This window comes from Larimichthys crocea, chromosome XXI (assembly GCF_000972845.2).
Source record: "Larimichthys crocea isolate SSNF chromosome XXI, L_crocea_2.0, whole genome shotgun sequence".
Taxonomy (NCBI): domain Eukaryota; kingdom Metazoa; phylum Chordata; class Actinopteri; family Sciaenidae; genus Larimichthys; species Larimichthys crocea.
Genome location: NC_040031.1, coordinates 15643655 through 15658250, shown reverse-complemented (window position 1 = coordinate 15658250; position 14596 = coordinate 15643655). Strand labels below are relative to the sequence as shown.

Sequence of the window (14596 nt, the reverse complement as noted above, 5' to 3'; positions counted from 1 at the left end):
ATCATCAAACTCAAGAAACACACAATACTGTAGTTTCAAAACATGAAGTATTGAGTTTCCTCTCTCCACACAACATGTGAGTTTGTTGACCGCATGAGAAGAGAGGGACAGCGACACATTTACTTTTACTGCACAAGCACTTATGTTTCTCTTGTTGAGAACACGTCACTACTTGACCTCACTTCTGTATAGCACCTCTGCTTCTTCTCGTTTGAGGTCCGTGCATCCAAAATAATGTCGATTCACTGTCTGTTTACCTGTAGTACAGTCAATGTAAAACTCCTGTAAAGCATGGATGTTTTCCACGCTTTGTTTGTTTTTTTCTTTCTGGGTTCTGGCGTATAAATAAGAATTTATTGACAATACAGCCACTCATCTTCGACGGTTTAAACTACCTCTGTTTTTGCCTCTAAGCTTTGCCTTCCTCAGAGGATTAATGCAGTAATAACACAACATTTAAATACATGTAGAATTGTTATGTTTTTCTAGACATCATGTTGATATAACCATGATTTTAACGAGTTAGAGTCTGACTAAAATGCATTGTTAATATATTTATGCATTGAGTCAAACCGTGGTACTGTGTCGCATATGGAAACATTTCATCATGGGAAATAAAATGCACTGAAAACAAATACTAGTCTGTGACATTAGTGCTACTGTTGGTTATTTGTTTGTTTCCTCTTCCTTCACTTCATACTTACTGATAAAAAGTTTTGATACACAGTGCAACACCTGGCACATATTTTAACCAGTCGCACGAGTTTACCAGCATTAACAGAAGCTTCAACCAAGCGCTTTAAAAGGGTTGCACCGCCTAAAGTCACTACACCTGAAGAGCAGGAAGTTTTCCTGTAAGCTCACTTGACAGGAAAACTTCAGACCTGATGGCGGCAACGAGTGTCCTCTGTGAAGAGGACTTGCTTTGTCCTCAATGCTCTGGGATTTATTGCTTTCCTGTTATGCTAAAATGTGGCCACAATATTTGCAGAGTTTGTTTACACAAATTCTGGGAATTGAAAGGATGTCGAGAATGCCCTGTGTGTCGCAGTGTGGCTGTTCAGGGGAGGCCTCCTATAAATCTGGCACTAAAGTTAGTTGCAGACAAATATCAAAATGAAAGGAATGGCGGGAATCAAGAATTTTGTTGTCTTCATGAAGAGAAGCTGACGATTTTTTGCCACAATGATGAAAAACCCATCTGCCTCGTCTGCCAAACATCAAGCCAGCATAAAGTTCATGACTGCTGTCCAGTAGAGGAGGCGGCTCAGCAGAAAAAGGTAAGTAAAAATAGAAACTGCCAAATAACAAAGGGATTTACTGTACGTACACTCCAACACGAGAAACACAGTATTTAACTAGTTATCTGTGAGAGGAAAGATTTGTTTGTGTGGTTGTAGTTTTTTTTTTTAGGTGTAGGAGAGGATTTAATGTCATTAATAATATGCTAAATGTCGATTAATTAATCAATAATCCATAATGACATGCTTTAATCTAAAGAAATGTCATTTACAATGTAGGGAAACTGATTGATTGCTAATTTTATGCCACTCTGATTGAATTAATAGTTTCAGCTCCAGATCTGAACTCTTGATTCTTCTGTTTCAGGCAGAAATTTCAGTGTTGCTGGAGTCTCTGAGGAAAAAGTTCAAAACACTGAGCAAGACAAAGGAGCAGTGGGAGGAAACAAAAAAACATATTCAGGTAAAAGTTAGTCCTGTCATCGTGTCCATCATGACTCACTTCTGAGAAAAGACGGATCTATCAGCACGTCACATAAGCATTCCTTTTGTTTACTGCTTCTCATCATTACAGGCCCAGGCTGCTCAAACTGAGAAAGAAATGAAGGAGGAGTTTGCCAAGCTGCATCAGTTTCTGCAGAGGGAGGAAAACACCAGACTGAAGGCGCTCAAACGGGAAGAGGAAATTAAAAACCAGGTGATGACTGAGAAGCTGAAAAACATTAAGGACCAGATCAATACTCTCTCCTCCACCATCAGTGATATTGAGACGGCCCTCAAAGCAAAGGAGTTACCATTTTTACAGGTGCTTTACCAGCCAATGTTTACACTACGACTAGTTACAGCTGCACTCTGACTCCAAACCACACATTTATTTAATGAACATTTTACTGAGCTCTGTGGTGACAGGCGTGGTAAACCATCCAAAGGGGGACAAACTTTCAAATCTATGAGCAATTCAAGAGGTACAAACTTAAAACTGACAAAAGTGTATCAGGAGTACAAAGACAATAATACATCAAATATATCAAATATAATCTGCAAATATTTCTAAGATGTCCAACACAGTTATTAGTTAGTAGAGTACACAAAAGGAAAACATGTAATTCACCAGAAAATGTCCACTCATACATCATATTTCATGTAATTCACCAGAAAATGTCCACTCATACATCATATTTCATGACATTTCTTCAGATTCATGTCAAACATCTTAATGTCTGAATCTGAAATTAAACTGAAAATGTGAATTATTTGTAATAAATAACTGATATATTTTAACTTGTTGATAGTTGTCCAGTCTCAACAATATCATACATGTATGTTAGCAGAACCATTTTCCACATCTATGCTGTGAGTCTCTGCTTGAAGGCACCTCAGTACTTTGAACTCAGTGCTGACATGGCCACAGTGACAGTGGTATGATGTTTAGCAGGTATGTTTACCGTGCTCAGGATGTTAATTTAGGATCACATCAAAGTTATTATGATAAAACATCTGGGGACCATGAATTGACAACTTTCATGGAGATTTTACAGTCTGGTCCAAAGTCGTGGACCAACAGACAATATCACCACCACAGTGCTACATGGCTAAATATATATGATGCATGCCTACATGAGTGGAGATTTTCTGTTAACATACATCTTACTGCTTTTTCATATTTATTTGATGTATTATTATCTCTGAATACCCACTTCTTTGGAGGGTTTGTTGGTGTATGAGTGTGATGACTATTTTTGACCGTCCATGACTGAAACTTTGTCCATTTGGAGTCAGCATGCAGGTGTTAACGCTCTCTCAATGTTGATTTTCAATATTCTTGCTCCTACATGTAACTTTTTGTTAATGTTTCTTCTTTTTGTGACTTAAGGGCTACAAGCAGACAAAGAAAAGGTATGCATAATCACACCATCAGCTAACATTAGCGCAAACTGTCTCCATAAGACAATGTTGTGATTATTTCAACTTGTTTCAGGGCCAAATGCAACATTCAGGATCCAGAGTACATCAGAGATATCCTGATTGACTCTGCAAAGCATCTGGGATTACTGAAGTACAAACTTTGGAGGAAGATGGCTGACGGTGTCAAATTTGGTGGGTGAACAGACCCAAGTTGAAGTTTATTTCAAGTATTTTCTGTAGCATATTTCTGAACTTTGTTTACACTTTCAGTTTCCATCACTCTGGATCCAAACACAGCCCAGTCCAACCTAAAGTTCTCTGAAGAGCTGACCTGTGTACAATTCAGTGGCAAACAAGTCCTACCTGACAACCCTGAACGCTGCACCCACCGTGTGTGTGTCCTGGGAGCCACCGGCTTCACATTTGGAAAACACAGCTGGACCGTAGAGGTGGGCAAAGGCAAAAGCTGGTGCATCGGAGTGGCCCGAGAGTCCATCACAAGGAAGAGTGTTGTCTTCCTTAATCCAACTGAAGGTTTCTGGGTGATTAGCCTGAGCGACGGAGACAAATTCTGGGCTGAGACTGCGAATCGCACTAAGCTTGTGGTAAAGAATAAACCTGAGAGGATTACTGTAAAACTGAACTATGACAAAGGGAAGGTCGTTTTCATCAACGCTACTGACTCGACAACAATACACACATTCACTGACAAATTTGCAGAGAGGATTTTCCCATACTTCTCTCCTGGATTGTGTGAGGAGAAAAACGCCTGCCCACTGACAATCTGTCCACAGACGATAACGGTGAATTTAGAGTAGACGCATGGCTCTGTGTGAGTGTGTGTTACAGCTGCTAATACAAAAAGAAGAGATAAACCGCACAGTTTAAATATCGATTAATCCACGCTGCAAATTGTATCCAATGACCAAATGAGACGACTTCCACATTTGAACTGTTTAATTATGTTCAGAACAGAGTATTTATCTATTTTTAGTTAATTTATGACTTTGATTTGTTATCGTTATCAACTGTCCTCTTTCTTTGGTTTCCTCTGTGACGCCATGTCTTTCAGCTTAGAGTCCAGTTTCCTTTGCAGGTAGGCTTTCTTATTGGGGTCCATGGATTTATCTTTCTTGCCACTCCCGGCATAAAGAACGCCTTCTTTGCTTATTCTCATCCGAGCATGAGACTTAGCTTTATCTCCACAGCCGTGCACCTAAAAAAAGTTTACAGATTTTAGATGTTACATTGAAATATTAGTACACATACGTATAAAATACTTTCCTGGCCTCATCCATGGCCTTTTAATGACAATTATATTATAAACACCAGCTAGTACGGAATCACTATTTGTTTGTGGTGTGTTCCTGTCTTACCTCTGGTATATGATGACTGAGACAGTATTGTCTGTTGCAGAACAGGCAAAGCTGCCCAAGTGTTAGCACAGAAGCTTTACACTTGACAAAACTGCACACACTGTCGGCCTTCTTGACAGCGTTGATAAGTGCGTCAAAGTCGTCATCCGGAGCAGCAGCGGCAGCGATGTCACAGGCGCCCGCCTTCGTTCGGTTCTTTGCTACGAGACAAACGTCAGAGGTGAACACATTAGAGCAGATAAGTCATAAAAGCACTTTAAAATGAGACGTTTCTACTGCTAACCTTTAGCCGACTTGGGCTTCTTTGATGATGAAGGTATCGGGATGTTGTTCTGTTCCTTCCTTTGTCGAGCATTTTCTTCCCTTTTCTGCTGCTCCCTCTTCATTCGCTCCAAATGTAAACTTTTCAGGTCTAATGGAGGTTGAGCCAGTGGCTCTTTTTGGGGACTGGAGACCGTCTTCTCGTCCTGGACTTCTTCTTGTTCTTCTTCCTTTGTTGGCTCCTCAGATGGTGCCGACACCGGCTTCCTGGACACAGTGATACACCTGTCTTTCCCCTCGCCTTTACTCTCATGCACGAGGCCCAGCTCCTCCGCGATCTGGTGTACCAGCAGCCGGTCATGCGAGTTAAACGATGACGGAAACTGTAGTTCACCTCGATTTGAATCCTTCAGAAAGCTCTCCACCTGCTCTCTGATCTCGGTATATCTGTTCTTGTTCTGCTCTTCCTCTGTCAGCAACTTTTTGTCCTGCGTAGCAGCACTATTTTCTTTACTGCTGCTACCAGTTGGCTTCTTTTGTCCTTGCTTTGTTTTGCTGGGAGGCTGATCTTTAACCTTCTGTTTGGTTGTAGACGTATTAGCCTTTGTGTCTTTGTGATCGCGGGTGTGGTTCTGTGGCACGATGTCTTGGAGATACTCAAATGCTGTTCTGACGTCGCCAAACTCAGTCATGTGACTGATGAGGGACTTCAAGAAAGCGTGACTCTGGACAGTTTGGGTGTCGCACACTACAGCGACGTGTCGTCTCGCACGTGTTACAGCCACATTGATCCTTCTGTCCTCCGCCAGAAATCCAACTTCCCCTAAAATAAAAGAACGTGTGTATTTACGTAAAATAATGGCACTCATGTCTACGGAGTGGCAGAAACAGACACGACAGTAAAAACATAAGTACCTTTTCTGTTGGAGCGAACCAACGACAACACCACGGCCTCTTTCTCTCTGCCCTGAAATCCATCCACCGACTTTATCTCCAGCTCTGGGTGCCTCAAAGACAGTTTCTGACGCAGAAGATCGACCTTCACAGAGAAAGAAAATGCTGTTAAGTTGTTTTTACTGTGAGCGTTAAAGTATTTAAGATTGCATTATTGCTATGACATACTGTTAGTGACTTACCTGTAGATTGTATGGAGCAATAACAGCTATGTCTTTCGCTTTGAGCCCAGCTTCAGTCAACGCCTTGATGTGCAATTCAACAATGTCTACCTCACCTGAGGATAAAGTTAACAAACTGTTAGATACCAAACTAACTGTAATAAAATGATGTATGATTAAAAAAAATAATGACCAACCTTTGTTGCCTTTGGACTGCTCATCTGTCACCTCCATCTCACTCAGACCACAGCCGGCAGTGTCGATAAGAAGCAGCGGCGTGACGGTCTCGTCGACGCAGGTGACCCCTGGCAGATCTCTTTTGCAAAAAAAAAAAAGGCATTTTAAAGAGTTTTTTTTTAAATCACTGAACTACAAAAGTGAGATACTTTCCATCACCAAGCTCCCACTCACTTTAACACGTGTCTCTCCACAGAGCTGTGAGCCGTTAGTCTTCCCTGGTACATCTCTTTGGAGGCCCAATCCATGATGGCACTGTTCATGCGGTACTGAACCGTTAGCATGCGGACCACTGAGTCCCCGTACATCTGGATAAGTCTCTCCATGAGACTGAGAGACAGACCTTTTGAAGCAGCCCTGCGGAGCACAACAACATTATACAACAAGATGCTATAAAAATCAGATCAAACCACACCCACACAGTCCAGATAAAGTGGCTGTTTTTCTCGATTATAACTCAGATTGTTTCTTGTCTACTCATAAATATTTCATTTAATTCATTTTAACGTATCAGACTGCATAAAAACCTGTTGTTTACGTTTGCGATTTGATAGTAGGCGGTAACTGCTTGTAGTCTCCAGCAAGAATGCACTTGCGTGCTCGGAGCAGGGCGATCCAGCAGCTGCTCTCCATGGCCTGAGCGCACTCGTCTATCACCACCCAATCAAAATGCTCCGCTGGCAGAAACTTCAGAGGGCCGTCATCACAAGCACCTGCAGACGCAGACAAGTGTTTTCTGACTGCAACCTCATTCCAACTCGTTTTATTCACTGAAGGCTGTTTGCTGACCTGTGTTGGTCGACAGCACAACGTCAGCACGTTTCAGGATCTGAGTGATGGCTGTAGCTTCCCTGGTTTTCAGCTCTTTTCTTAGCTCTCCTATTTCCCTTTTGAAATTCACCCGCTCTCCTTTTTCACGCATCTTCTTCATTCCCACCTAGAAAAATATATAAAATATTATAAATCGTTCAAGATGGCACAAATGTTAGTAAGTGCACTCAGTAAGATACTAACAAAAGCTTTATCGATGTCTTTACGAATGTCATCGATGATGTTTGCGTTGTCGCTCTGAGCGAGGATGGCGTCTAGTGAATGTTTCTGAATGGACTCCAGCAGTCTGGCGGGGTGACCCAGCCTCAGGACCTTTGCCTTGCACTGGGCTAACCTCTCCACTAAATTATCCACAGCTACATTAGAGGCGGCACAGCACAGGACCTGCACAGACACAGAATCCAAACATGAAAATGATCTTGACAATGACAGAACACAACAATATTTACATGTACACCAATAAAAAAAATTCAAAAAAACTTTCTTCACCTTCTGGCCTTGTTTGACCGCTTGCAGGATGATCTCCACCACTGTGGTGGTTTTCCCGGTGCCTGGTGGTCCATGAATCACGGCCAGTTCTCTCTGTGACAGAGCAAATGACACGGCCTCTCTTTGGGAATCATCCAGGTTCGAGTTAAAGAATTCAACTTCATCTGAAGAGGCAAAACAAAATGCCCAGAATTTACATTTCACAATGATTTGAAAGGTTCAAAACCACTGTATAATATTTGCTCTAAGGACAGTTTCACAGAGCAATTAGAGGACTGTTTTTTTAAAATCATATTCTGTAAGATGTGACTTGCTTGGCTGTGATTGAGAAGACGGTTTTGTGTCTCCAAAGAGAACATTTATCAGATTGCCAGCCGGTCCATTGCTGTATCCATTTAAGGTGTTCAAGGCCCTGCAAGCACAAACAGTGTAAGTTGTTTCAAGGTTTCATACCCAGCTTGTATCTGTCTTACAGTGACATTAAAGACAGCACTCACCTTTTCATTCGTTTGTAGGTGACGTCATTTGCCAATTTTAAGAGGTTATAAAGAGCATCTGTATCAAAGCTGAGGCCATCCTTTGAATCATCAAAGGCAACACTAATAGAAGCTTGGCTGACCCTCGTCACTATTCCTGTGCCAATTTGCGAGTCTGCGGTGCATCCGCCAGTGTCATACAAGCCGACTATGTCGCCTGTAGCAAAAGACAAACATGTCATTAAACAAATTAAGGAACTAAAGTGACAAGAAAAACACAAGTCTATATTCATTCATTCATTCATCTCACCAGGTCCAAAATTGTTGCTCGGCAGAGATGAGAAACCAAGATGCTTTCTGGGCTCAAGGACGACGACTGTGCGACCATACAAGCCTGTGGACTGACTTCCTATATGCAATTTCAGCAGGCAAACACCTTTATTTTGAAGATCCTTAAGAGAGATGTTCTCCTGCCATATCCTGAGAGAATAAATATGTAGTGGGAAAAAACACTGTTAGTTAAGACCAAAGGCTTGTCCTAGTTGTAAATCACACAATAAGCTCTCTATGGAAAAGATTATATTCACCAATTTTACAAATAACGGTCTTAGGGACTATTACTCAGCCTACAAAAACAATCTCTTCTGTGGCTCTGGAGCAGTTTTCTCAAGTCATAAGGCTCATTTTTACTTTTATCATCCACATCGCTGCATTACATCACTGCCCATGTCTCTTAATGTCCTGTGGTCCTTCTGCATACATAATAGTATAATGGCAGTATAATAGTATGCATAATTATACATAAGTATAAACAAGATATGCATGTCCACCATCAGCCTTTTGGATTATATCCAGCCCTGGTCTTGGAGGATTCAGAAAGCTTGTATTACAAACTGAGGGTGTTGTATTTTAAAGATCATTCATTTCTCTGGCACAAAGAAGCTACTCCGTGGCATTATAAGAAATGTAAGATCATGTTTTTGTTTTTGAACACAGTCTCTTTGAAAATTGATGGATCACTCCTTCATACAGGGAAATGTCACAGTCCCGATGTTCTTTCATGTACCTGGTCTCCTCTATTTCAGCCTCCCTCTCCTCCTGTAGAAGCTCGAGGGTCTTTGACACAAATTGTTCAACCGCCATCCCTCACTAAAAAAAGACCCAAAAGACAATCAGTGTTACAGCACAGATCCAAAATAGTACCACTTAACTTAAACAAGTCCAACGAGACGAGATCCTGCTTTGAAATATGTATTTGTATGTTTTATTCCATATTTTAAAATGTCTGTAGATTTTATGGTGGAAAACTAAGACCGTGGAAAGACCATGATAGTTAAAGCCCATAAAATATTCCATTGAATATGTGTTTTACTGTACAATTAACAGTCTCTAATATAACATGATACTTTATACGGTATAAATTCCTGTATAAATAAAAGGTTTTGAAGTATTTTATGGCATGTTTTACAGTCTTTCACTGTCATGGTTTGGCAATTTTTCACTGTAAAATCCACAGACATTTTTAACAGTAACTTAGTTTTACTTTTAATGCTGACACTTTGGATAAATCTTGATATACCAAAGTAAAATTCTGAATGGAGGACCTTACAGCACTGTTACTTTTACTTCTCCTATCAATGAAATAGATAGATAGATAGATAGATAGATAGATAGATAGATAGATAGATAGATACATAGATAGATACATAGATAGAATAAAATACAATATAAAAAAATAAAAACACAGAATGGGACAAGGACACTTAAAAAACACAAGATAAATAGGTAGATAAGGTGCAGTGGCAAGATGATGGTAATGTTACTGTTAATAACAGCATATAATAATAGTAGTAATAATAATATATTATTATTGATAATAATAATAATATATTAATAATACTAATAATAATATATTAGTATTGATAATAATGGTAATAATAATAATAATAATAATAATAATATATTAATATTAATAATAATAATAATAATTACAGAGATACACATAGAAATGTCATATATTTAGCCTGTGCAAGGGTCCATACATTTAACAATATATGCTGCTATATATAATATATAATATGTACACATGTATGAATATATGTATATATACATATATATATATACACACACACACACACACACACACAAGATATGATATGATATATAGTATATGTATAACATATAAATACTTGACTATACAAGATATACATACTATAAATAATATGCTACTAATATAAATATGTAAATATAATGTGCAAAAAGATAAGAATATTGTATAAACATGATAAATATTATCAACATGGTTTATATCAGCACACATCACATGTGATATGAAGGAGTGCACAGGGTGACACATACACATTACAGCCTGCTACATGTAGTTACAGCCTCATATATGATCACAGTTAAAGAAAACAGCAGCTCAGTGATTTAAATAAACTTCAGTGAAACATAAACACTGACAGGTTATTAAAACACTGACAGGTTATTTAAACACTGACAGGTTAGCCTGTTAGCCACATGCATCAGTTTACCTGGCAGGTTAGCGAGTTAGCAAGCGACGACGGCACTCACCTGTTGACGTCAGCTTCTTTAAATAAACACCTGAGGAGCCGAAGACTTCAAATAAAACATCAGGGAACAGCTTGTAAGTTTGTAATATCTCCTCACCGGTGTGTTTAGTTTAGACTCGTGTCGTCTTCTTCACACACCGCCACCTAGCTGCTCAGATGACTTCCGGTCTCTCGCACGCGTTTTATTTTGAAAAACCCCACACGCGGAAGTCAGCCAGCAGCTCGGGTGACGCTCCAGAGAAAGAAACACGTTGAGCTTAAGTTGTCAATCAAAACCGGCACCGACCGCCGCGACAGTCCACGCCAGGTGTATTTGGTCATGATATGTGTTAGCAGCATGAACGTGGCGGCGCTGGCTCGTTGTTCAGTGTGATCCGGAGCTGCAGGAGGATATGCTGGTTGTTAATCTGCCAGATCTCAGTCAGGAAGGAAGGAAGCACTGCAAACCTGCAGACCTGAGTCAATCCGTTTTTATTTAACTGCCTTTTCACTTGCGTTTCTTTCTTTCTTTCTTTCTTTTTTTTTGGAAATGAGAACGACATTATTCCTGCTGCACGCCATCTCATGCTGCTGGTTGGTCAGTGCAACACTTTCCAAAACTGATGCAAAGAAGTCGCATAAAGCTGAGGCCGAGGTGAGTAACTTCAGGGCTTTACCTCTCACAGATGGGTGTGAGCTGTGTGCGTGCTGTCAGGTCCTCATCTTGTTTGCCTGACATGTCACTGGACTGCATTTTCCAGAAATCAGGAGGAGGAGGAGGAGGAGGCCCTGCTCTCTCACCTGTCATTTGTCCAGTCATCATGATGATTATCTGTCACTGAAATAGGATCTTTTCTCTTTCTCTGCTCTCACTGGTTAGACATCTCCAGCTGAGTTGTCTGTGTTGGAGAGAGGCCTTGTTGTGTCAGACCCACACTGGAAAGATATAGTGAAGGAGGAAAAGAGACACTGTGCTCACATCAAGAGAACATTTCAAGGACAAGTGCTCGGATATGTCACACCTGTAAGTCTGAAATCCACCCAGCAACACGTCTACTTTTACCACAGCATCAAAGGACATGTTCAGATTTGTGCAAGTCTGTCTTAATGCAATACTCACATGCCCACAATACTGTACATCATTTGATATTCTTATCTAACAAGCTGGCCATGAAGAAATCTTTAAAGATGTCCTGTGCATCACAAAGTTCAGCTGAATCTGACAAAGTTCATGTTGCAAAATTATCTTTGTGTGTTTAATCTGCCTGATGCAAAGAGGTAATTTACACTACAGATACTGTTAAATACGGTTTCAGCTTACAGAAAATGAATCAGCTACTGTTGTACTCATTTTTCAAGCAGAAATGCATTATCTCTAAATTACATATCATATTAATTTTCCCATCCTCTAGTGGAATTCACACGGCTACGACATCGCCAAGATGTTCGGTCCTAAACTAGGTTCAGTGTCTCCAGTGTGGCTTCAGCTCCGCCGACGGGGACCTGAAACCTTTGACGTTACTGGACTCCACGATCATGATCCAGGTAGAGGACACACTCCACTGATATTCAGATGGAAAGCTTTTTCTAGTCTTAAGCATCGCCACAGATTACTACACATAACAATACATAATGTACATAAAGAGGTGTTTCTGCCTTCACAGGCTGGGTCAAAGCTGTGCGCAAGTCTAACAAGAAAATCAGGATGGGTGAGTAGACGTCCTCCTCACTGCTCTATTAACACAGATCAGCGCAGGTGATTAAAGACTTTTATTGTTTGGTCATTTTATTCTCTCTACCCTCAGTGCCTCGTCTCTTATTTGATGGCTGGTCGTACCAGGACTATGTTAGCGTGCTGGGGAGTGAAGATGAAATTGAAGAGCTTGGAAGTGAGCTGGTGGATGTTGCAAAGGTAATCAGGTGTTGTTGTTCAGCCTCAAATCCCATTCGGCAGTGTTGCTTTTCTAACGACTCTGTGGCCTTACAGACTGAAGGTTTCGATGGTTTCACCTTGGAGCTGTGGAGCCAGCTGGGAGGTAACAAAAGAAAGTGAGTTGACCCTTTTGGATTTATTACTCTGATCAACATCTGTTTGAGTCAAGAGAGCATCATCAAACATGTAAAATCTCCTCCGTACAGGGAGCTGGTCCATTTGGTGAAACACATTTGTGAGACTTTGAAGGCCAAAAGATTAGACTGCATTCTTGTGATTCCACCTGCTGTGACCAGGTAAAGGAGTAATATTAGTTTATTTTTAGCGTTGAAAAATACTAAAGGAAAATCTGACTTTCTTTTCTTTTCCATCACTTCTTCATCATCAGTGCAGGACAGCCAGGTATGTTTGGTCGAGAAGAGTTTGAGCAGTTGGCCCCAGTAGTGGATGGATTCAGCCTCATGACATACGACTACTCCAGCGGTGCCAGGTGATGCCCATAGACTCATCATGGTAGACATGATTAGAGTAACAAACACATACAAGAAGATTCACAGCATTAATGCAGTGTCCTGAGTTTTTTTTTTTTTTTTTAAACAGACCGGGCCCGAGCTCTCCTCTGCCCTGGGTGAGAGACTGTGTTCTCCAACTCGCACCAAACACTCAGTGGAGGCAAAAGATCCTGCTTGGACTCAATTTGTACGGCCTTGATTTTGCAGGTCAGGGAACAGAGCCGATCCTTGGAGGAAGGTAAGACAATGACTACTGCTGGAATACTTTTACAGTTTAGCGATTTAAGTTTCATGACTTTAAAAGTTGATCATTTTCTTAATTAATCATTTAGTTGATTGGTCTAAAAAGGTTAGAAACCAGAACATATATTTGAGGATATTGATATTTTTTCTTTAAAAAATGACCCCTAGTGATAAATCGATTATTGGAATAGTTGCTAATTCATTTAATAGCTGACAACTAACCCATTAATCAGCTTTATACATGATATCAAATTTCGAGCTGAGCCCCACCCTCATCAAAGTGGTGACAGGAGCAATGACACGAACACAGATGCATAAATCTCTTGTTTTGTTATACAGTCGTAAGAAGAGCTCGGCTGAGAAAACTTTTTGGTTTTAGGTGGCTTTGACTTAAACTCGTTTTGGATTTCCTGCAGGTACATCGAGCTTTTGCGGGAACACAGGCCCAAACATCTCTGGGATGAATATGCTGGAGAACATTATTTCAGTTACAAGAGGTACTGGTTTAATGACACTTGAAGTCTTAAGAATTATGGCTTAAAACTAAAATAAAGTTTAACAGCATCTGTTAACGAAATCGGTCACATTTTTTTCCAGGAACAATGCAGTGAAGCATGTGGTGTACTATCCATCACTGAAGGTATGTTTTTTAAGAGCAGCATAGATGATTATTAACTGATGTTTTCACGAGGTTTGCTTACGTTATTTTCTTTTTTTTACAGTCAATCTACTTGAGAATCTCTTTAGCCACTGAACTGGGAACAGGGATTTCCTTATGGGAATTAGGACAAGGTCTGGACTATTTCTATGATCTCTTATGAGAGTTGAACTTGATATTGAAAACTGTTGATCATCAGCACATGCTTTTTTTCTTTTCCTGAATATGATGCACCAAAAGTTCAAGAGCTGTAACGCAGGTATTATTTTTGTTTTTCCGTTGGAGTGAGCGACATGAACCATTGACAGGATTCAGTTAATATTAACTTGTTTGAGGTTCATGGAAGTGTTGAGAAATCTCATCTATGTGAACAAATCTGGGATTTGTTGACTTAAATGATACTAGCGGCAGACATGAGGTACTTGAGTATGTTGTTCTCTTTTTCATGGATAATATTGTGAAAAAAAATTGTATAATTAAGTCAGGGTGCAGTAATATGTCAGTTCAACAATACAGCATGCAGGATCATAATAAGTATAAAGTTTAAATAAAGAGCTGTACTTCTTCTGAGGCCTTCAGACTTAACGTTCCACAAACATTGGCAGCCTCTTGTTACCCAGAAATAATCTGTTTTGCTCTCTGTTAAACATTTCTGCTTTTGGATGCAGCTTTGTTTGCTGTGAAGATGCGTCTTTCTCCGGCTCTGAACTGACACCTGACACCCCGGGTTTTCTCTTTTTTTAAAATTTTCAAATCAAGACATTTGA

The 14596-nt window shown here is 40.2% G+C and overlaps 3 protein-coding genes across 3 annotated transcripts; 2 read left to right on the top strand and 1 right to left on the bottom strand.

Moving 5' to 3' along the window:
* The first annotated feature begins 17 nt into the window (after nt 1-17).
* LOC104922350 (E3 ubiquitin-protein ligase TRIM39) lies at nt 18-3987 on the top strand. Its single transcript, XM_019277221.2, has 6 exons — nt 18-1280; nt 1609-1704; nt 1816-2046; nt 3115-3137; nt 3220-3338; nt 3417-3987. The coding sequence occupies exons 1-6, from the start codon at nt 888-890 to the stop codon at nt 3962-3964; spliced, it is 1410 nt and encodes a 469-aa protein (XP_019132766.2). The 5' UTR covers nt 18-887; the 3' UTR covers nt 3965-3987.
* Nucleotides 3988-4085: 98 nt separating this feature from the next.
* Nucleotides 4086-10654, bottom strand: ighmbp2 (immunoglobulin mu DNA binding protein 2). Its single transcript, XM_019277220.2, has 16 exons — nt 10506-10654; nt 8998-9080; nt 8242-8411; nt 7953-8148; nt 7770-7867; nt 7456-7619; nt 7150-7350; nt 6925-7072; nt 6674-6848; nt 6310-6492; nt 6096-6214; nt 5920-6014; nt 5699-5822; nt 4806-5606; nt 4523-4722; nt 4086-4362 (listed from the first exon to the last, which is right to left on the bottom strand). The coding sequence occupies exons 2-16, from the start codon at nt 9072-9074 to the stop codon at nt 4171-4173; spliced, it is 2943 nt and encodes a 980-aa protein (XP_019132765.2). The 5' UTR covers nt 9075-9080; nt 10506-10654; the 3' UTR covers nt 4086-4170.
* Nucleotides 10655-10721: 67 nt separating this feature from the next.
* On the top strand, nt 10722-14589 carry chid1 (chitinase domain containing 1). Its single transcript, XM_010735137.3, has 12 exons — nt 10722-11138; nt 11364-11507; nt 11896-12028; nt 12148-12192; nt 12289-12395; nt 12471-12532; nt 12623-12712; nt 12805-12906; nt 13017-13166; nt 13588-13668; nt 13769-13811; nt 13894-14589. The coding sequence occupies exons 1-12, from the start codon at nt 11034-11036 to the stop codon at nt 13990-13992; spliced, it is 1161 nt and encodes a 386-aa protein (XP_010733439.2). The 5' UTR covers nt 10722-11033; the 3' UTR covers nt 13993-14589.
* Nucleotides 14590-14596: the final 7 nt, after the last annotated feature.